The sequence below is a fragment of the Aplysia californica genome, unplaced genomic scaffold (genome assembly GCF_000002075.1).
Source record: "Aplysia californica isolate F4 #8 unplaced genomic scaffold, AplCal3.0 scaffold00293, whole genome shotgun sequence".
Lineage (NCBI taxonomy): Eukaryota > Metazoa > Mollusca > Gastropoda > Aplysiida > Aplysiidae > Aplysia > Aplysia californica.
In genome coordinates, this window is record NW_004797563.1 from 746,424 (window position 1) to 769,533 (window position 23,110).

The 23,110-nt window shown below is 39.4% G+C and overlaps 1 protein-coding gene across 3 annotated transcripts in view; it reads left to right on the forward strand.

Annotated features, from left to right (window-relative positions):
* Window positions 1-22,391, forward strand: part of LOC101861216 (acylamino-acid-releasing enzyme) — a 26,181-nt gene extending 3,790 nt beyond the window's left edge. For 2 of the 3 annotated variants that reach the window (XM_005101677.3, XM_005101675.3), the window contains exons 2-16: window positions 4,569-4,715; window positions 5,270-5,404; window positions 5,890-6,041; window positions 6,653-6,766; window positions 7,848-7,934; window positions 8,570-8,647; window positions 9,998-10,246; window positions 10,613-10,777; window positions 12,824-12,971; window positions 13,330-13,501; window positions 13,946-14,100; window positions 15,312-15,505; window positions 19,008-19,089; window positions 20,260-20,369; window positions 21,265-22,391. In XM_005101677.3, the coding sequence (XP_005101734.1) occupies window positions 4,604-4,715; window positions 5,270-5,404; window positions 5,890-6,041; window positions 6,653-6,766; window positions 7,848-7,934; window positions 8,570-8,647; window positions 9,998-10,246; window positions 10,613-10,777; window positions 12,824-12,971; window positions 13,330-13,501; window positions 13,946-14,100; window positions 15,312-15,505; window positions 19,008-19,089; window positions 20,260-20,369; window positions 21,265-21,285 (1,974 nt within the window). In that variant the 5' untranslated portion in view covers window positions 4,569-4,603 and the 3' untranslated portion in view covers window positions 21,286-22,391. Of the gene's footprint in view, window positions 1-599; window positions 697-4,568; window positions 4,716-5,269; window positions 5,405-5,889; window positions 6,042-6,652; window positions 6,767-7,847; window positions 7,935-8,569; window positions 8,648-9,997; window positions 10,247-10,612; window positions 10,778-12,823; window positions 12,972-13,329; window positions 13,502-13,945; window positions 14,101-15,311; window positions 15,506-19,007; window positions 19,090-20,259; window positions 20,370-21,264 lie in introns of those variants that run through there. The other variant, XM_005101676.3, reaches the window with a different exon arrangement.
* Window positions 22,392-23,110: the final 719 nt, after the last annotated feature.

Sequence of the window (23,110 nt, forward strand, 5' to 3'; positions counted from 1 at the left end):
GAATTAATTTTTAAAAGGTAGGTATGTTGAACACCCCGCTGTAATTTAGCTCAAGCTATGAGTGTCGGGGGTGGAGGAGAAGATTGTTTATTATAAAATTAGTGAAAAATAAACATTAGATTAAAGCTCTTAATATCATAGGCCTATCATAGGCCTATATCATAAGCCTACCCGCCCCGCTACTGCTGAAGACTTCATGACATAATTATGGAGGTTAAGTCTGCATAAAAGATTCATTGCAATTAGTCCGAATTATCAAGCAGAACCAAACTTGTAGGCCATTACTACAAATAATGTGGGCTACATAATGCCTTCATAATTATTATTTATAGTGTAAGATTAGGGTATTCACTGTGGGTGTGTAGAACTGAGGTCTTGATCAGTTTTAACGAAGGTGGCGGTTGGACCAATGATATAATATTAATACTGGTGTCTTGTTAGAAAAACTACAGAGTGCGCTTATCTGTTCATGAGTGGAGTAGGCAAAGCACCTGTAGTTCGAGTGGACTTGAGCCCACTCCAAAGATAACTTGTGCGTGCTGAGGAAAAATAATATTACTATTTCAAAGTTTAAAAACCAAACCATTTTAGGACCGGAAGTCGTATTGTGGGAGGATCTCTCGTTCTCTACTTTCATTTTCAATCTAACTTCTGGCTGGCTTACTGGAGCGGCTGTGACGGGCGGTGCTGTTTGTCGTAAATATTGTTTTCTGTTTACCTTCTTGATTCTTAGACTTCACCCACAAAGTTTTCTGGACTTGCTTTGTATTCTACCTTTTCCTACGCAAAGCTCATTTAAAGTAAAGTGAAAAGTTAAGTAGATCTAGCCTGCAGTGCAGTGCCGATGGCCCGAGTGTCTCTTGACTCAGCTAGAGAAACGTAACGGGTTCTGGCGTTTCCGCCGATTAAATTTCATGTCAGGCCTACTTGCTGCAGATCTATTTTGTGTAGCTTAGTAAGTTAGATCTAGATCTAAGATCTAGTTGGAAGAGGAGTCTGACATTACTGACAATCTTTCAGATTATATAATGTTATTATCACTGTTATAATCAGTTATAATGTGTGCAAAATTATTCTAAACCTGCTCTAGACTAGTCTAGATCTAGATCTATTTCTCCGAACGTTCGGGGAAATAAACTTGGTAAAGTTTTACGTATCCATACTTTGCTGTAGAACACACGTATGGTCACTAAAACCATGATGTTAACGCTCAGTGAGCAAAAGATATTAAACCTACCTAACTGAATTGCCAAAACATCAGATCATTGTTTAATTGGGGGGTGCCCCCCTGAAACCCCCCAGATTCTTTTTAGGTCAAGGGGGCATGGAACCCCCCATATTGTTAAATTTACTATTTTCAAACACATCAATAGCTCAATAACTATTGATTTGCGGCAAAAATAAAGACCATATTCGTGTTAAGCATGCAAAATACTACTGGAAAAGAAGTATATATATAAAACGTGAACATGAGATGGGTGCATAGTAAAAAAAACCAGAACTTTATTTCTCCTCCGTTCTCGAGACTTGTTGATAATAATTGCGAATGGAGTGGCCCGTGTGTGTGTATGTGTGTGAGTGTGTATGTGTGTGAGTGTGTGTGTGAGTGTGTCTGTAGACTGTCTATGTGTAGGTCTGTAGACTGTAAACGTCTACTATGTGTAGGCCTAAGGTGTGAACGCGGGGGGGCGGGGGGATTTTTTTTTTTACATGAAGGATTTTATTTTATGCTGGATGACTAAAATCTAGAATCAAAATGCAAAATATAGGTCTGCCAAGGTCGATCAGTCTTGTTTTCTCGCAGTCCTTTGAAGGCATTTTCAAATGAAGTAGTCTGGGAACGTTGCCCCAACCACAACTGAAGTATCTGAATATTCAGACTTCAGACATTTAAAAATCTCTACCTCTAGAAATTGAATCTGATGCAAAAGATGCGTCTTCCCAGTCCTCGCAGAATCGCAAAATGAAAAATGTCGCCTAAATCTTGCAAATAACCGAAAAATCTCAAGAATGGAAACTGTTCTGAGAAATAGAGTTCAAGGTTATTTTCCCGAATGTTCTGAGAAATAGTCACTTCGATATTTTATTCACATTTGCTGGATTCGGGTAAACAAGTTAAAAATCCGACAATAGAGTTGGTGGAGAAAGATTAGCCTAGTATGTAGGGTTAGCTTCTAGTTTAAAAAGGACTCCCGTAACAAGCAACCACCCTAACAAACACCAGTATAGAATTAGAGAAAAAACATAGATCTAGGCCATCTTCGGTTTTGGCCCCAAGGGTAATGAATAGCCTATCAATAGTAATTTTACATGGGTCAGGGGTGGTCATTCTAAAATGTGAAAAGATGCACGGCGAAAAGATACGAAAAGATATGATATACCGGTCCTAATTTGGGGGGGGGAGGGGTGTCCTGCGCCCTCATATATAATGACCTTATACAGTTGCGAGCACCGTAAAACACTAACCCCCCCAAAAAATAAAAATTCATTTGGAGAGGGTTGCATGGCAAAAATCCGCAAGACTCGTTCAACTACGTAATTTTCCATTTATACACAGTGGTACCCAACGCCATAAAGTAAGGGAAGTCCTTCACATAAATTACATAAAATTAATAATATTCTACTATAATAATGATTGTAAGGCGACAAAAAATAATGAAACATTGAAAGGTTGTCATGTGCCTATCTGGCATTCATCCGAAAGTCTCGGGTGTTCATCATGGCAGAATATAAACAAACTTGTAGGGACCGTAGATGGTAAGGATCACCCCAATTTTGATCAAAATAACCCTGATAATGAGTCTGAAATCTGGAGGGACACAATCAGATGTCTTTTCGCGTATTTACGTGTCTTTTCGCATTTTAGTATGGCTAGTCAGGGGTAAGAGTAGGAAGTAGACTGTAGAGTAGGGTCAGGAGCGGCTTGTGATCTGTAGAACTGACCAGCTATCTGTAACTCACATCGACCCCACCACCCTGCTCACCCTTCATCCTGCCCCCCACCTCCACAACATACACATACACAACGCACACAGACACATACTCTCCTTTTATATGATACCTGTCTACATCTTCACTACTTCCTCCCACGCAAACACACATGCACGCCCGCAGCCACACACAGCCACACACACGCACACACGCATGCACGCGCACACACACACACACACACACACACTAACCAGCACTCTCATCCTCGGTAAAATTCTCACTATGATGTAACATCAGTGGGGAAGATGGCTTTCGCCGGCCTGGCATCTGAGCGGGTATTAGGAAGTAAGCAACGAATAGAACGCATAACAGAACCATGAGTGGCAAAAAATTCAAAAGGCAGGAAAGATTAGAGCCATGCTCAAAGTGAATATAATACTGACACTGACAGTAACTAGAGACAGGTTGAATGTTGATATTACTGATAAAATACAACATACTAAATGTACTGTTCAATACAGTCTTATCTTTCAATTATAAGCAACTGAAAAGCCAATTTGGCAACCTCCTCATGTCCTGTAGACAATTAATTTACGAAATCGCCGGCTTGTCGCGTGGCTTTTGCGCACCGGGTTGCACATCGTAACAGGGAGCTGTGACAACATGTGCGAGCCACCTTTGGTAAAAACTGAAATGGTGGAAAGAATCTCTGTAGTGCTACAACACGTCAGTGATCCCCTGGGGTCTGTTTGAGCGCTTCCAAATCGGCAATTTTTAAAAATGTTGATAAATATTAGACTGAATTTGCTTGAAACTGAATAAACTCCTTATAATGTCATCAATCAGTCTCTCATGTCCTCTGTTTAGCTGACAAAAGGTGGCCTGGGCTGCTGGTCTTGCCCAGTTAACGAACCACCCCTGAGTAGGGTAGTATAGTTTTAGTAGATAGTAAATATATAATTGTTGGGCCAAGCGGATTATCCCGAGTCCTAACTTTAAATGCAAAACCGCAACCCTCTATCCTAAATCCAAACCCTAACCCTACCCTCAACACTTTCCCGAACTCTCTATCTATTTCATAGTTGTTGCTCATCAAATTTCTACCTGGTTTTGGTACGGGTATGGGTTCCCCACGTCAGATCCTAGTCCTACTCTAACACTGGAGTCCTTCCCTCACGTCATCTTAAATTACCCTAATTCAGCGTGAATAAAACATATAGGCCTATGGTACATGTTGACCTACATCTGGAAGATTACACTGCCTAGTTTTAGTTTAAATCAATAGTTTTATTTTTGAATGTGGCCTCTTTAGACTGAATATGTTTAGAGACCAGAGAAAACTATAGGTTTGCCAACAAGCAGGAAGTTTTGTCTACATAGAGGTTGTCCTGCTTAATTATGTGTTTTTAATGTGCTACGTGTGTTAAGCATTGTGTGCTCTATGGAAATTTCAGATTTTTCCTTCTTAACCAGTATATATAAAAATTGATATTGTTGTGATCATTTGGTCCACTAAATAGACCTGCATATCATGTGTAAGAGTGGTGAAAATTTAAAAACATTAAGGAAAAACCCTTTCTGGTCTTGTACTACTACGTTCTTACTTTTACTAACAAACTGTGTTATTATTGTTTCAGTTTGATTGTGAAAGTGAAAGGAACAAAGTCTGAAGATGACGGCAGCAGGTTACGGAACATGGAAATCTCCCATCTCCAGCCAACTGACAACAGCGAGTGGTGTGGATTTAATGCAGCTGCGCACTGACAGTGATCCAAACTTTTCAGGTCTTTATCTCCTTTCCGTCGATTTTTTATTTTGATGCAAGTCTTTTAGAACTGCTATGTCTAAAAAAAAATTGCGTTATCCTCAGGGTATGTGATTTCTCCTGACTCTTAATTTCTTGCAGTTATTTAGAATCTCTTTTAGGGGCTTTAGTGGCCTAGTCATCAGTGAACTCAGGCTCACAATAATGCCAGTATGTCGATGAAACTCTGTTGTGTGGGTCATTTCTATGAGTGTGTTCCCAAGCAAGAAAAGATAAACATACCTAAAAAATAAGGCTGTACAGTGGTGGCCAGCTATCACTTGTTTGAAAGAATTTTTATTCTCAGTTCTATCCAGGTCCCCTGAAAATGGTATTTCATTTCATTCATTAGTTAAGTAATTTTACTGTCACGTTTTGAGGGGCAGAATAATATACGCCAATATCGATATGTTAATATATTATATTTATTCTTTGTCTCAAACTTTGGTGAGTGAAATGTATTATGTCAATTTCTCCTCTAAGGGCTTTCAATAAAGTATATAATATGTCTCATTTTAAAAATTATCACTTCAGACAATGCTTACTGGAATGAGATTCACGCTGACGAGGGTGGACGATATGTCATTTGTTCCTCTGATGCTGCCGGAAACATTGTCCAGTGGACACCCAAGGAGTTTAACGCTCGGACAACAGTTCATGAATATGGAGGTATGCTTATAAATACCTAGTCTTTTTGCTGACAGCTGCTGAGTATTATGGTTACAGACTATGTCAAAGACTTTAAATTTTTGATGTTTGAATTTGCGCAGTCTTTTGGACATTTTGTCCCTGCGTCAGGCTGAAGGGCTAGTACTGGATCGGATAAAGTACCTGCATAATGGTTTACTGAGGATCAATCACTCCACTGCCAGTGTCACCTGTCCCATGTCATGTAGAATTTGATGAAAGTTCAGTTTTCTGTTTATATTTATAAAACCCCTCAATACCTAACCCCCATCCCCCACCTCATCCCCTTAAATTGATGTGAAATATATTTCATGTATGTGTACTGCTTTTTTGTTGAGGTCATGGCTTTGCTTTTGTTGGATGAACTGGAGAAGTGTATAAGGTCCTAAAAGAATTAATGCTTTTCTGCTCAAAAACATAGTTTTCTTCAGTCACTTTAGACTGCTATGTGCGTGTGTGTGTTTCAGGAGGAGACTTCATTGTGTACCAGGGTGTGGTCTACTTCTCCAACTTCAAGGACCAAGCTCTGTACAAGCAGACAAGTCCCACAGCTACTCCAGAACCTCTCACGGACACCTCCAAAAGCTTTCGCTACGCTGATGGCTTCTTCTCACCTAAGGTACTGTCATGTATTATAGAAATCTGTCATGAATTATTGCAGCATGTTCTGTCGCGTTTTTTTAGTGGGAAAGAGCAGTGAAGAAGTGTGACACCCTTTGAGGAGCTGATAGTACTGTAATCACCTAGTAAAGGTGTTCAGAGAGCTTAAGGCGTCTTCTGTGGTAATTTTTTTTTGGGCAAAAGGAAAATAGGACTTTCAGTCATTTCTGGGCAGTAAAAGGGAATGAGAGGCAAAGGCAGATGAAGAGAGAAAGCATCATTTATCAGCTGCTTTTTGCCGGTAGTTCTGTGTTATTTATGTGTGATGTTATTTTTACATTAAAGTAATGATCAGGCACTTTCCTCTTTCCGCTGGGAGCGTCATACAGGTCCTATCCATCCCCCCTGTATTTGTTTAAATGATAAAACTGTGGTGTTCCAGCATCTAAACCTCCTGATGTGTGTGTATGTATTTATTTGTTTAGCAGTCTCTGTGTGATTGGAATAATGTACGGCAGTCAAAGGTTGGTCCTGTGAAAGACCGTGTTCATGAAGTATTATGGTATAAAGTGTATTGAACTTTTATCATTCATAACTGAGAATAATCGTGTAATTTTCTTATGTATACAGAAGTCCCGTATTTTCTATGTGAGAGAGGACCATGAAGTTGTGAAACAAGGTGCCAAGGAACCTGAGAACACCTTGGTGGCCATTGATCCAGCTTCCAAGAAGCAGTCAGTTTTGGTGAGGGTCATGCCAGTGTTTTTTTTGGGTTTTTTTGTTGTTGTTGCAATTTCATATCTCATTTCACTTTGTTTATATTGTTTTTACAAACAGCTCTCAGTCTTCCATCAGGGCCTCATGTCGAAATGAAAAAGTATTCCAGGAGGGATGAGCATTATTGGTTTTAGGTGGGTTGGATCCTCAAACTTTTACTTGTTAATGGTGAAGATTGTATTCCCATGCAACTATTGATGGTCATGTGGTGAAGGCCATGGAAGGTTAACCCCCGAAATGAAGGTTTCTTGAACATTTGAACCTGTCACCCCCCCCCCCCCCCTCCCCCAAGCGTACAAGACTCCCAAATGGAAAACTCTCAGGTCTTTAGATCCCTTCATGGGAGCTTCAATAGCTCCGCAAGTTTCATTCTGAACTACAGCGCGGATGATCCTGGTTCGAATTCTCAATAGGGTATGTTTATATTTTGGCTGTTCAGGAAGTTCTATTTTCACCCACTTGGCTGTGTTGTATCGGAGACTGACTTTAATTTTTGAGGTCCTACTTCGTAATTGACCTTATAATGTCATTAGGGGTTTTAAACTCATACTTCACACGACCCCTTCATGTTGAGGAGTGCATGGGGTGTGGAGAAAAGAAAAAGTGTTAAGTGGCTCTGATAAGCTTCACCAAAACCTTTGTTACATGAAAATAATAGCTCAATAGGTCTTCCCTGTGGGTTAAACAGATTTCATTAAAAGTTTTTTTCTAGAACTGTAACTTATATTAACTACGAGTTTGGATGATAAGTTAACATTTTGCCCGGTCTGTTCATGTTACAGATTTGATTTACATATGTTCATGTCCCCAGTGGGCATCTGTGGTGTAGTGATAAGGTACTTCTTTGTTGCACACAGAAGACTTGTTTGATTCCCACATGGGGACAATTTTTATCAAACGTTGCAGTTGTTCTGGTACGATAATCTATCTCTCTCTGCTGTGATTGGCCCTGACGGGTGGAAGTTGAAGCCCACTTCCTAAATGATCTAAATTGGGTCGATTGAAACACAAAAACACCTACATTCTTTTTTAAAATTATTCTCCTCAGGTCAAAGGAGCTGATTTCTATTCATGTCCAAGAGTGTCACCAGATGGCAAAAAGATTGCTTGGGTCCAGTGGTACCACCCGAATATGGTATGACATCCCTCCGTTTTGGTTTTTTTTTTGGACTGTGCTTTTGGCTAACATATACCATTGTATCAGCATCCTGTTGTTAAAGGACCCATGATACAACATCACAATTTTATCAGGACATTCATTATTTATGACATGTCTTATCTTCTTTTATTTTGAAAACAAAACATCTATCAATTCTAAGATCACCATATCCCTTTTTACTCTTAGTTCGGCATTTTTGCAAATTTAGTCTGTCTGACTTCTTTTGTCATTATGATTGCTGTTTCGTCTTTGATAAAAAATTTTAGACCAACATAGTTATAGCAGGGTAACTATTGTATGGTCCCTCCATCGTTTAGTTCTTTACTATTCATTCTGTTGTGAAATGTATCCTGCCAAAATTTTTGTCATTTCTTGCTAATGTCCCACTTATGCTAATATAAGTGCTGATTTAGTTTGCTTTTCTTTGCTATCTGTACTTTTCACAAATACTTATAGAATGAAAATTAGTTTGTAGAATACTTTAGTTTTCTGTTTAGAGACAGTTAATATTTATGTTATGATACTGTTGTCTCTTTCCATTGCTAGGTTTTGCAATATTGTTTTCAATTTATCTCCTCCCATGACTCACTAAACATATCTTTTACTTGCAGCCCTGGGATAGCACAGAGGTCTGGACAGCTGAGTTGTCTGCCAGTGGAGATGAGATTGTGCCTGGTTCTGCTGTCAAGGTACAGATTGTTGTACAAAGCCCTGGAATTGAATGTTGTGGAGACTGTACTCCGAGAAATAAGTTTCAGTAACTATATTAGTTTATTGTCTCCTTCTTCACTGATAGATTATTTGGGAGGGGATTACCTCTGAATGAAGTTTCCATCTCTCATTAGACAGACCAAAGTGGACTGGGAGCCTTATAACTCACAAAGTAATCAAAGTTCAAGAATGCTGCTTTGAGGATTTGAACCATGAACACCCACACCACATGTCAACATGATGTTTACATATAAAGTTACCTGGCGGTCCGATGAGTCGGGTCTGTCAGGGGGCCCCCGGTCTAGGATAGATGTTTCCTGGTCGTGGTTCTGTGTCCGACTCTTTCAGTGAGTGTCTCTCAGACCATCTCTGCCTTTTTTCCCCGCGGCTCCTTGTGAGGTCATCCAAGGGCATGCTACTCCTTTGATTATCTTGTCCCCACAGTAAAGATAAGAGTCCTGTCCCTTGACATCACATCCACCGAGTTAATATTGTGTGCAAAAATGATTGCTACTTGTGGGTCGTTTAGATTTGATTGTGTTTAAGACCATGTTTTTAAATTTATGCGTATTATCTGAGACGAAGGGTACTACAAATTTTCATTTTTTGTGTGTGTGTTTTTAGTAGTTCCCAAGTGGTTACAAGTGGTCTTTAAGATTTTTACTTTTTGATTCCTTCAGAATTTGTTATGTTTAATATTGGTTAGGCTTAAAATTGTTGTTTGTGAGTGTGAGGCAGCATTGTGAAATCAGGCACTTGTCAAAATAATGAAAGTGGAGAAACAGGTATTTTTCCACAGGTTTGGTGATTTTTATCCAATTTTTTTTTGGGAGGGGGGCTCAACACCTTTTATGCCCTTTAAAAATGCATTTCCATGTAGATTTTACTGGAAAAAATTGATTAAAAGCATAAAAGATGTAAATTTTTGGTTTCCACAGGCTCTCAAGCTAAGTAAATAACTAAACTTTAGCAGCCATTTATTCGCTAATTTTACCTCTGAAACCAGGTGAACCCGCCTCGTGCAATCGACAATATCTCGACTTGTATCCAAAATAATTAGGTATCTTTTTCATCAAAAGCAAGGCAAATAAACAAATTTTAAGATGATACTTATAACTCCATAAGCCAAAGAATTGACAAGCGCCTGATTCTATCACGTCGTGACACATTTTTAATTTGTAACCAAATCAAAATGAAATAAGATTAAAACCAAAAAAGATTTTTAAAGTTTCGTGGTATATTTGTTGTATTTTTTTTTCATTTTGTTTGACTTTTGAGATAAAAATTTTTTTATATCTCTATTGTAAAGTATCTTCTCCTGTCCTTAGGTAGCGGGAGGTACAGATGCCTCTGGTCAAGACCTCAGTGTGTTGTTGCCCAGTTGGACTGCCAACAACGAACTGCTGTACATCGGAGATCAGACCAACTGGTGGAATCTGTACCATGTGACCTCGTCAGGTCATGTCAATCTGCGACCAGTGGAGGCGGAGATAGGTGGACCACAGTGGCAGTTTGGTCGTACTTCCTACGTGCAAGAGCCTAATGGAGGCTCTAGGATTGCTACTTCTTTCAAATCGGTAACGTATTCTGTTGGGTTTTGTTAAATTTAGACTGATCTGTGATGAGGATGGAGTGGTTGTGGTGGTATTTCTTAATTTTGTAAGTCAATAATTAGCTCCTCATATGGAAAACTTTCGAGAATCGCCCTTGCGCTCTTTCCTCAAATTTGGTGGGACTGATTATTCTCACAGACTGGTAAAACTGATCCTCTACCATTTTCTGATGATGAAAGATGTGTCTTGTAATATATAACTTTTTAACTTGTAGGTATTCCTGTACGTAATGCTATTTCCTCATTGTGTCTTTAATTTGCCTCATTTGGGGTATTTTTTTCTTCTGATTTTGGCTGGATGGAGGAAATGAAATCTGTTTTTGTGCTGCAGGAGCTTGGAATGTTGGACACCAAAACTGGATCCTACCAGAAGATTGACACAGGGTTTGAGTCCCATGACCGCATGGGCTGGACATCGGCCGGTTCCTTGTACATGATTGTCTCCAGCCCGACCAAGTTCCCACAAGTGATCAGGGTGGATGTCAAGACTTTGGAGGTGGGTGGAGTCAAATGACATCTATAGGTGTTCCCTTTTTAACACTTTACAGTCACTCAACCAGCATCCAAAAAACCCCAACTGGTCACCCAGCCAGGAGAGCGACTGCAACGGACTTCTTGGGTCTGGTGCAGAAGTGCGCCAGGTGACCGGAACGGATAATTTTCACCGGCACATTATTGCGCCAAGTGACTGCCAAGTGTTGATAAGTGTGTCAGGGGGCTCTCATGGTTTAGAGGTTTAGGTGTTCGCCTCTCTTTCAATAGGTCCCAGGTTTGAGCCCGGATGGTGACGGAAATTTTTTTTTCTCTAAATTGTCTCCTTTCACCTCCTTTCCTGCTCTGTGGCAATTTATTGTCGTCTGCTTTCGTCTCCACTTTCTGCCCCCGCCCCCCTCACCTCCTTTGCCCCCTCCTCTGGGCTCCTGACCCTTTCTGCAGCCTTTCTACTGCTATTCCTTGGTTCCTTCTTACTGCTGTCTTTCAGCCACATCCCTGATCTTATCGTAGGAAGGATCTACACCTAGCCTCCTCGGATAAGGGTGAAAAATCTTGGAGGTCTCATGTGCATATCGCGCAAGTTAAAGATCCCTTGGTGGTCCAAAATCGAATAGAGTAGGCTTCGGCGGCCATCCGGGTAAAATTCAAAATTTCCTGCCAACTGAAAATGTTTAATGTGTCCCACTCGGTCATATGACCTTAAGCAGTTGCGACCGCCATAAAACACTTACAAGAAACATTTAAAAAAAAAAAAGTCTGATAACTCCTTATCTCAGGCAAGCCTTTCCCAGCGGCTTGTGGCGGGAACTTCTATGCTGGTGAGCCACTGGTAGCGGCTCTGGCACATTCCTTTACATCCAATTTGAAGTCAAATTACTTTTCAGCAAGTGCCGAAAACTGGCCTCTTTTGCCGGGAGTTTATTCATTAGATGAAAAACTATCAAAATAGGCTCACATGTTTTGATTTAATTACTAATTTAATGAAGTATATGTCACTTTTTAATTTCGTACCAAAAGAGGGCCCCGACGTAGTGGGTTTACCCTGTCTGCGAGATAAAGAATTAATTCCTGATTGTCACAAGGTTATTTGTTCTCAACTCTTTATCTCCGGCAAGCCGCTCCCGAAGGCTTGCGGTTGGAACCCATCTGCCGGTGAGCCACTGACAGCAGCTCAGGCGCATTCCTTTGTAACGACTTCGACAGCAAATTACTCTTCGGCAATTACTAAAACAGGTCTCTTATACCGGAAGTTGATTCATTAGATGGAGAACTATCACAATAGGTTTGCTAGTTTGGATTTAATGACCCATTTAATGACGTTTTTGTCATTTTAAGATATAGCACCAAAAAAGGCCACCGGCGTAGTGGGTTTACCCCCCTCGGGGATAAAGAGTTAAACTAGTGAGTGCTTGTATTTCAACTTGCTTTGTGGCTGCTGATCATTAACTCCTAGCCTCAAGCTTGTTGATATATAATGTCTTTTATCATGTTAATACCAATTGTCAGTTTTGGATTTACTTTAATTTTTTCCTATATTTCTAAGCTGCATGAAAATCTATTAGTGTCCCAAGAGCTTTTCTGATTTAAAATACACTTTTGTTTTTGTAGCAAAACTTTTTATCGTTCTCCTATAAAACCCTTGAACATGTGGGGACACAGGAAGAGGTCTGCTCCGTACACTTTCAAAGATGTGATTCTTAATTTTTTTTTTTTTTCTCAAACTATTATCCCAACAAACATTGCATATAAGAAAGCTGCTACTTGCATAAATAAAATTATACATAGGTTTCTACTAGACTGAGGTTCCAAATTGCTTAGAAACATATAGTAAATCAGACTCAGCCAGTCCTTTCCCTTGCAAAGATTGGAAGTACTTAGGTTTGAACCTGAGAACGGTGGGAAAGGTCTCTCTGCCTTGTATACCTTGAACATGAGGCTTATTACTCTGCTTTGGAAGTGGCCAATTTTAGGTCGAGTACAGTTTTAAACTCTGAACTGCAGCTGATGGAGTGGCAGCAGTAACTACCAGCTTGTAACCTATGTCCAGGTGACGGTCATTTGTGTGTCCATGTCTCCCCCTGTGGACAGCGCTCATTTCAGCATACCCCAAAGGATCAGCTGGCCAACCTCACAAGGCGAGACGTGCCACGGATTGCTCTACAAACCAAAGAACAAGGACTTCATTGGAAAGCCAGGTGAGTGTGCTGTGTGGAAAAAGTTGAGTGGGGGGGGGGCGGTGGGTGTTTGAGGAGGAGGTTGAAGAGTGCAGGGGGGGGGGGGTTAGTTGCTTTAGAGAACCGAACTAAGTTCACAATGTTCTTCAATTGTAGTTTTAGTTCCTAAAGGATTCTTAGTCATGTAAATGTTTTCCTAGGTTCTCTTACAATTCAATAATGATAGCTCTTCAAGCTAACCAGAACCTGCTCACCAAGGCAAAACTGAAAAATAGTTGGAATTCTATACTTTTTTATTTTATGTTGAATTTCAAGATGTTTTTATGTGGTCTGACTGATATTATTGTGGTTGATACATAGTCGGTTATCTTTCTCACAGATGAGCTCCCTCCCGTGCTGGTTCGGGCTCATGGAGGTCCCACTGGAGCTTTCTTCAGTGCTCTGGACCTGAAGATCCAGTACTTCACCACCCGAGGCTTTGCTGTGCTCTGTGTGGACTACAGGGGCAGCACAGGCTATGGAAAACTCTACAGGAACAGGCTGAGGGGACAGTGAGTTTGAATCACAAGGCTTTCTATATCCAACTTCTATTTCTTTTGTGCTGTTTTTTTTTGGGGGGGGGGAGTTTACTTTTTATTGTTTAGTTACCTTGAACTGAATGTTTTTATTTTTGTGCTTTTTCTGGATCTTTAGTTCATTTGAGTTAATGAAAGTTTATTTATACTTTTTAGTTCAAGATTTTGATTGATTTTGTCAGATCAGCTATGCATATGAATGTTAAAAAATCTAGTATGCTTTTATAAATAAGCTTGAACCGGGGTATGAAATTTTTAAAAATGTTCTCTCACAACTGTGAGCCCAGTTACATTTTCTAACTGTAGGTTTTGGGGGTAGGCAAAATATGTTATCAAAAGTTCCGCATTTCTTAGAGAAATGATGTAAAGTTTGTCACACGTTGCAGTAGTCTTTATGGTTGTTTTTCACCTCCTTGCTAGGTGGGGTGTATTGGACATAGACGACTGTCGTACTGGAGTGGACTACTTGGTAAACAAAAAACTGGCTGACCCGGCACGAACTTGCATCGATGGACGGTCTGCTGGAGGCTATACGACCTTGGCTTGCCTCACTTTTACGAATGTTTTCAAAGTTGGTCAGTGATGGTTCAAATACCTGTCTTGAAGTATAGCGCATGGAAGTTTGTCAGTTTTGTTGATGATGACAATGGGTTGGGTTTTTTTTACATTTATCATATCAGTTGACATGCAGTCATATTCCTTGGTGTTCTCAAATATTAGACTAATGTTCCTCCTTTGGTTAAAAAGTGCTTCAAGCTTTTGAACAGTAACAAAGACGATAAATGGAGTTTACATCTTGCTTTCTATACTAACACTTAGCCCCCTGTGGTAATATACAAGCTGTAGTTTTTGGGAGATTTCTTTTCTGTTTTTTTATGGCCTCATTGTTTGGGCTTTTGCAAAATGAGGAGTGTGTCCAGGAGAAGTGAGTAGCCCTTTTAAAACATGTATTGAATTTTTTTTTTTTTATTTCAGTCGTAACATGGACAATGATTTAAAACTTCATTCCACTGCAAACATTTTAGGATGTTGTATTAACCCTTAGAGTGCTGACTTCTTTCCCCTTATATTTTCCCTCTGTGCTGAATTTATTTTGGAAAAACGCCAGATTCGCATGTACGCTTTTTTTTGCTAATAACTTTTTTATTTGTCAAAATTTCTAATTAGGTTAAAATAAAAGTTTTAGAATATTGAAAGTTCTTTATGAATATGTGAAGCAAAAAGTATTTTTTGCTGTTATTGTTGTGGTAGTGGTGTTGGAAATGACTGAATAAAAACTGCCAGTACATTAGATATCTAGATCTAGACCAGAGTCTAGATGCTTCGTAGGCCTACATTATATTCCACAAAGTGTTTGCCCTCGAAATCATCTTCCGATTCAAGGAAAATACGCGAAACATCTTCATTTGAATCTGATGCGACACTATTTTCATGTTTGTCGCGGGTCGCAATCGCGAATTTTCCAACTTCACTGTCACTCGACTTCGACGTGAAACTAAAAACTCCTCGCAACTCGATCGAACCCTGTGACAAGAAAAATGGCGAGCGAAATCAATTCTGCGTAGCCTACCAGCCAGCAGTATAAAAATTAGTACTTCGTTCTTTTCGTACATCGCGTTATACTATGCCAATGTCTATCGCGACCTCACCAATCAGCACTTTACGGAAGTTCGGACCGTGGTCGCGATCAGCACTCTAAGGGTTAACACCTTATGATGAACCTCTTTTGTCATTTTGTCCCAATGTCTTGCTGTGTTATTCAGTGTATGTCTCCGATACTTCCCAGGAGTCAGCCATTTTGGCGTCAGTGACCTTGAAGCGCTAATGGAGGAGACTCATAAATTTGAGAGCCGTTACCTGGACACCCTTCTGGCACCGCTGGACAAGGGAGGCCGAGAAATCTGTCGAGAGAGGTCACCGATTCATTTTCTTGACAGAATCAACTGCGCCGTAGGATTTTTTCAAGGAGATGAAGACAAGGTAATGGATTTATTGTGACAGGATTTTAAGGTTTTCTGTTTGTCTTTTTTAAGATATAAGTGTTTTACACCCCTATTGACACAATTTAGGCTTCGATTCAGCCTGTCAGGACCAACACAGGCTGAGAGGGATACAACTCAACAGAAAGACCGCGATACCAAATAAAAATCCCCCCCCCCATATGGGAATCAAACTTGAGTCTCCTGCTTGTGATGGCAAAGTGCCAAACCACTACAGCACAAATGCCGATAGTGCAATTCTGAGTGAGAGTCAGTGCTTACACGCTTCCGTATTTTTACGGAAATCCGTACTTTCTGCTAGTTCCGTACTTGTTCCTCCATCATTTGTTCCTCCATCATTATCAACTCCCTCTGTAAAAATCTGCGACAGCGTAGGACTACCGAAATTCTGTAGCAAAAGATCCGTACTCGCCTTCATATCATCTTGTATAAGTTACAGATATTTACGGTAATTCTCTCAGCAATAGTTTATGTTATAGAAACCTGCCCGATTGCGCATTTCCTGCCATCGGCCAATATTCCGCTATGTCCCATGCATTAATTGCGGGTTGGTCGGCAGTACATATTTTACTTGCAGATTGATCAAAATCTGGCGAACTTTTTGTGCCTCTTTCCTCCTTTCTATCATTCCCTCATTCCGTCTGTCTATCTTCGGATTGTTGCCGGGTTGGAAAATCTGCATGTTGATCAAGTATATTGACTTGTGATCTTAGACAGAAAATTACTGTCAGAGAGAAACTTTTTTGCAAATTTATTGTCTAGATCTAGAGAAATTATCAGTGCGAAGATTCTACGGCTCGGGAACGCAATAAGGGCAGCGATGAAAGAAATTTGTGCTAAAACTACTAAAATCAAGAAAAATTCGAAGTGCTGCTACGAGGTTGTGACATGCGACATTCAGACATGAAAATTAGGGAAGGCCTATATGCTGGGTAACTGTATTGTGAAGGTACATATCTATTCATTGTTCCCAGGTTTGCCTTGTATCAATGGTGCGATGACTAATTAATACAATTATAGTAGCAATGGAAGGGGAATCTGCTTTTAAACATTGCCAGCAATTGGAAGATATGTTGGTGAAGAACCAAACAAGACAAAATCTTAGTGAAAAAAATAAGTAGTATGGGTTGATGGTAATCTCTTCAAACAGGCTCCCCAATGCCATTTTCATCCCTCTAAAAGTACTAAATTTCTATTTCTTCAGGGGCTTCGCCCCCTTAGCCCCCACCGGGACGCTGTCCCAGGACCCTTCTGGGCAATGGCAAAGCGTCTATATAATCAAATAATCACTGCTTCCCTTCCTAATTTTGAAACATTGTCGCAGTCAAATTCACCCATAGACGTAAACCTCGTAAATTAGATTATGTAAAAAGACGTTCATAATCACCAATCAACAGTATGCCTAACATTCAAAACGGTTTCATTGCCACAGAAATAGCCTATTCACCCCTATCAGGTCACTCCATGAGCAGTCACAGGCTTTGATTAAATAAGCTTACTGTGAGGCTGGAAGAGTCTACCAAAAGAGCTGAAGGGAACATGTATACAGCTCTCAAAACTGTTTCATTGCCACATATACCCTGTTCACCCCTTTAGGGCCACAGTCATAAGCAGTCACAAGCACTGATTATGAAAGCTAACTATTACACCGGTCGAGTTTACCTCACAGATGTGAGGAGCACTAACTCCTAATAATATCTTGACTGCTGCGAGTTCTTGTTTTTTTTCCTCGACTTTTTACTGTCCTATAATCAGATCATGACCTTGTTTATGACACCGGCTCCTGCCCGCGAAATGCTAGACAAAAACAGCCGAATGTGAAATAAAATGTTAATAATTGTCATGTTCCACCAAAGAGTTTAGACACACTGGTGTTAAATAAAGAACTGACATCTCTGCTTCTTTGCTTTGTGTTTGTGTACATGTATTCACATCTAAAGATAAATTTAAAGTTTGTTTAGAATAATATTTAATGAGATACTTTCCCGATTATTTTAGCGGTTGAACATGCATACAACATGCATTCAGGATTTGTTTTCATTCACAGCTCAGTGTTGCCGCCTCCAGTAAGATTCTTGTGTGATATCTCCAGGCCCTATTGGGTCCCACCTCACTTTGATTAAGCTGTCAAGCAAGTCAGTCTTGGCCCCTCTGGTGGGGGCCGCAGAGGCCCCCAGACCCCCCAGCAAAATGTTCCTTACTTTTCAGCTTCAGCTGGTGGAAGTACTGGAGAGTACTATTGAGATACCATTGAAACTGACTGATGTGGAATAAATCTTTTATGTCTATTGTGAACCTTTTTAATTAGTAAGTGTTACTTTATTCAAACTTGATGAATTTATGCTCTGTCAGCATCATTCTTCAAGTTTTCTTTTTTGTGTGGCTGTGATGCTTCAGACCAGTTCACAAAAGGTGCCATGGTTGTGTTCCATTTGTCAATCAGCAGGCTTTTGAGCTTCTTTTCTTTTGTGAAAAGTAGGCCAAGTGACACGTACGTTTGTTGCTCTTGTAAGAGTGTAAAATAAATGTTATGCCAATAGCATGAGTATGTTGCACTAAAATGTTCAGTCAACGTTATGCAACTTGTTAGAAGAGAAATAAAATAAGATGAGATTAAGTTAAAAAAAAACAACACCCACTCTTGCAAAGAAACGTCTCTATGGAGACAGGCTAGGTTGAGAGAACACACTTTAAGTCTTATCTTTTCTGTTTTTTAAAAATATATAATTAAGGGTATCAACCCATCGCGAGGGTATCGCGACTAGTCGCGTATCTCGACTGTCCCTCAGAGGTTATAGTCGCGATCTTGCACTCGGGCACTTGAGACCCGATTTTATGTACGGAAGCACCAGAAATGATTTAAGCTAAGTTATACTCTTTTCAATGAAGATTTTCCTAGCATTTCCTGCCCCAAACAAGATTCTAGACCCAGAACTGAAATAGAAAATGAACAGTCTAGGAATTTGTTTACATCAGTCAGGCCTAAAGCAGTAATCGAACCTGAAATGGCTGCAAATGAATGTTTGCAACCTGTTCCAACACATTTTATCGGGATAGTAGTGATTCAAGAGGAAAAAGACTACGCTTCAATGCAAAACTGTGAGGATGTATAACCCTCCGTGTCCGTGGCTGCTTTGAATTTTATCACAGACACTAGGATTAGAAGAAATTTGACACCACAACATCTGGACTAACACACAGGCACAGACACTCTGACAAACTAGCAAATTAAATCTATGGCATGATATTGGTTTTTTTCTGTTTTTTCTTCGCTTAATTTCCAGTTCAATGATGTTTGGTTCATATTTCTATCTTAAAATATAAGGACGTTATAAGCATTTTTCATGACCGACCCTAATTTTTATCAACTTATCAAATTAATTCACCTCGGGGGGACTGGACAATGCAAATTAATTCACCTCTTGAAGGGTTAATAAAGTTTATCCTTCAAGTACTGTACATAAACTTCATCTCGTCTGCAGATTGTGCCCCCTAACCAGGCTCAGATGATGTATGATGCCATCAAAGCCAAAGGACTGCCTGCCATGTTCGTCTTGTTCCAAGGTAATGTTTTGATTGTAGCTACAAGAATTTAGATTAGATTCGAAAAAAATGTACTGTGGAGTCTGCTTAAACCAAACACTTTTAACCCCTTCGCTGATTTTCTACTAACTTCTAAGCTCATTAGCTTGGACAGTTGTCTCATGTCTCAGTGTTAATGGACTCGCTGTCTAGATCTCGACCACTCGAGACATATTTTGGACCCTGGGTCTTTGATTGTGAACCTTTCCTCATTCCCTATATCTCCCATCTAACTCATAATTTTGAAAAATTTGCATACAGCAAGTCTACTGACACTGAGATACGAGACTGTTGTGCTGGCTAATGGACCTAGCTGAAAATCAGTGCTGACAGTAGGAACACACATCCCCTGGCAGCAAAGGGGTTAACGGCAGCTTGTGAGGAGTCAGATCCAACCAACAAAGTGTTACAACAGTTAGAAATCTCAGATTATTTTATATCCTATAATAAAGAAAACAAATTAGCAAACCCTTTTGCTGTTGTTGAAAACAGGAGTGACATCTTTGAATGTCACTGCATGTAGCCATAAAAGCAAAGTTTATGTTACTGAAGGATGTTAATGTTGTTGTTTTTTTTCAACAATTATCCTCTTGCTTGCTCGTGATCAACTTCCTATAACTAGGTGAAGCCATAATTATGAGCGTCTGTTGGAATTATTTTTCAGCGAACCTCAATTTATGTGAAAAGGAACTCAGAAAAAGTGACAATAGATGTCTAAGTAACAATGGTAGTAATTCTAGCAAGAACTATGATACTGTGTCTTTGTATTCTTCATCTTCTGACACAAATATTTGCATCAACGATGACATCAGTATTTCTGAGATCAGAAATACAATGACTCTGCCTCCCCTTTTGAAAGACTAAATTTGCAAGAGCCTTTGGTCTCACAGAAAGTCTGTAACAGTCTTGAAGAAACTAACAATTGTCAAAACTTTGTGTCTGGCATAATTCTTTCAGTGTAATATCTTCAATAAAGATCATTTTAATGATATTTTAAATGCAGAATAGTTAACAATTATTTCCTATCGAGTAATTTTTTTGTGGGTTATATGACATTATTTGCTTATGATTTTTTAGTCACATTCTTTTGTCCTACTTCTTGTTGCTTTATTGTGCAACTTTTGTCATATTTTGAATCAAATGTGATTTCAGGAGAGCAGCACGGATTTCGGAAGGCTGAAAATATTCAGACCTCCCTGGATGGAGAGTTCTATTTCTTCGGCAGAGTTCTTGGCTTTGAGCCAGCGGACAAGGAAATTGAAGTAGGAAGTGATCTTGATATTATTCCTCTTTCTTACAATGGTTTTGTTTTTCTTCCTTTTTTCTCTATATTTCTTTGAAAGTTAAGTTATCCTGTTATAATGTGAACCACCTGTGTTACCCAAGATGAATACGTATTAATTGGCCACATTTGTATTTTTTGGATTTATTTCGCAATAGGGAAATCACATTATTTTGTCCACAGCACAGTCTCAGAAAATCCCTCACATTGCTCAATTTTTAAATCCCAGTAGTTCAAATCTTACGCCAGGCTGGCAGCAAGGTCTGTATGTGTATGGCACCCTTACGATGTGGGCTCTGTGAATTTTGAAACATAAAGTTTCTGTCCTGTTTTGAACATTTTTTTTTGAGCACCAATGTATCTCACGCTCAGCAAATAGATTCAACGTTACACCTTTGTCTTGAGCTGAAGATCTCAGGGCCTTGTTTTCTTTTGTCTGGTTTGGACATAATTTGATTTGTTTTTAAGTTCTACACCTCCTTTGCATAACCTCAATTTGGCTATTTTAATTGAGAGGCAGGCTGCTTCCTCTTCCTCACCACACACTAGGGACCATCTGGGCTTTGCGAAATCAGATCGGAAGGACTGAAATTAATGTTGGAGAAAAAATACTTTCACGTTTTGAATTTGAAGTCATGTCTGCTGCTTGCTAGACAAAAGACTTTATCATTACTACACCACAGACATTGATGTTTGTGACTTACATGTTGTGGGGAAGGTGACCTCTGGCAGTGTGTCCTCTGTGGTGTTTGTGTGTCCTGCAATGGCAGTCACCGTAGAAGCATTAATTTTTTGTTATAATTTATTATTCTTGAGAAAGTCAGTTTCTATACAAAATTGAGTTGTTCCTTTCATTAATTTTATTGTTTCCACAGCTTCCGATTGTCAACTTGTGAAGTCTTGGGACAAAACTACGGTGAGGGAAATTTCTACACAGAAAGCGACATTGACCCTCCAGACAATGGCCGCCACAGCCGCAGAGGAAGGTGATACATATATTTTGGAAGTGCCATTTTTGGCAGTTTATATTTCTACGGCTGCGAGTGTATGAAAGATTTTGTATTTGAGGTTTTCATCATAGAGGAAAGATTTGATGAAGTTTTTGGCTGAAATGAAACTGACTCCTACTAAATTGCTATCACTGTATAGTGAGGTCATTATTTAGCTGTATTTACTCTAGTAGGTATTGTACCCCATCATTTTGTTAATTTAGTTAGTTGACTAGATGTAATACTCCAGTTGTTTTTGGGTTTTTTTTTCTTTTTTATATTCTGCCCGAGGACAGTTGAAACTTTCTATGATGTTTGTGTATTGGGAGATTGTCATTTCTGAATTTTGTTTTTTTTATCAAAATTCTTATACAGACATACAGTCTTTTATTGACTTTTTAGTTAGCATTCTTTTTTCCCTTTTCTTTTTTGTGTATGCCTTGAAATAAAAATATTGCTTGCCTTTGTACTCCTTACAGAGGATTGGCTTATGACCTAATTGTTATAAGTCTTACCTTGGATTGGTTGACTATTTTCAATTGTATTACAGCTAGTGAGTAGCCTACTAATATTAATTTTATTATCTGAAGGATCATAAGAGTCTTACGTCTTTGACTTTGTATAGTATAATCAAGATCACTATAACCTGTGAGTATCCTTAATATGAACAACAAAGATTCAGTAATCAGATGTCTTTAAATTATGCACTGTTAATCCAATTACGGGCAAGTGACGATGAGATTGGCTTTTTCTTTGCCATCAGACTGTAACTCTGAAAATGGTCTACATGAACCCCTGAAATACTAATGCTGAATGAAAGTGCACTAATTTTGAAAAGAAGGACTTCCTGTAGTTATTGGAATTCTTTGTAAGCCAGAGGAACACAAAAGATTGTCCATTATTTATCTTAGAATGACAGCCAAGACTCTGCAAGTCAATGGAAATGACTGTGTCGGATCCTCGGCAGTTTCTGAAATTTCTGGCAGATTGTAAATGTCGAAATCCGAAAAAAATTTTAAGCCTATGTTATAGCTTTTTCAAAGAGCTTTCCAAATATATACAGCTTTCTGGTTTCTGTATTTATCATATGTACTCACTTTTTATGTCTAAAGGTGCACCCTTGTTCCTAAGACTTTCCCCTGACGCAGTGCAAGTTTACCACCGACGGTAGTGGGGTTAAATTACTGCAAAATGTGCTCTCCTCGGTTTTTCTACTTTGGTGTATATCACATTTACATGTGTTTGAGTGCCAATCAAATTTTTTGTTCTGGTGTGTTGATGTCTTAAGTAAAGGTGGGAGGGGGGGGGGAGATGGTGATTTTGTCCGCTTGATACTTACAAATTTTTTTTTCTTCTGTTGATAATCGGGAGGCATTCAGAGTCGTTTGAAATATTACTTTTGGGAAATGTTCTGGAATTCCAGAATTATTGAATGTCACTTGCTTTATTTCCTTTTCGAGACACTATATGTGAGGCAGCATGGTGAAATCAGGCGCTTGTCAAAATAATGAAAGTCAGGAAACTGGCAGTTTTTCCACAAGTTTGGAAATTTTTGTCGAATTTTTGTTTTTTGGCTCCTCACCTTTCATGCCCATTAAAGAAGACATTTCTGTGTGGATGTGACTGAAAAGCATTGATTAAAGGCATAAAAGATGTACATTTTCAGTTTCCACGGACTCTCAAGCTCAGGATATAATTCAACTTTGGCGGCCATTTTCTCGCTCATTTTACC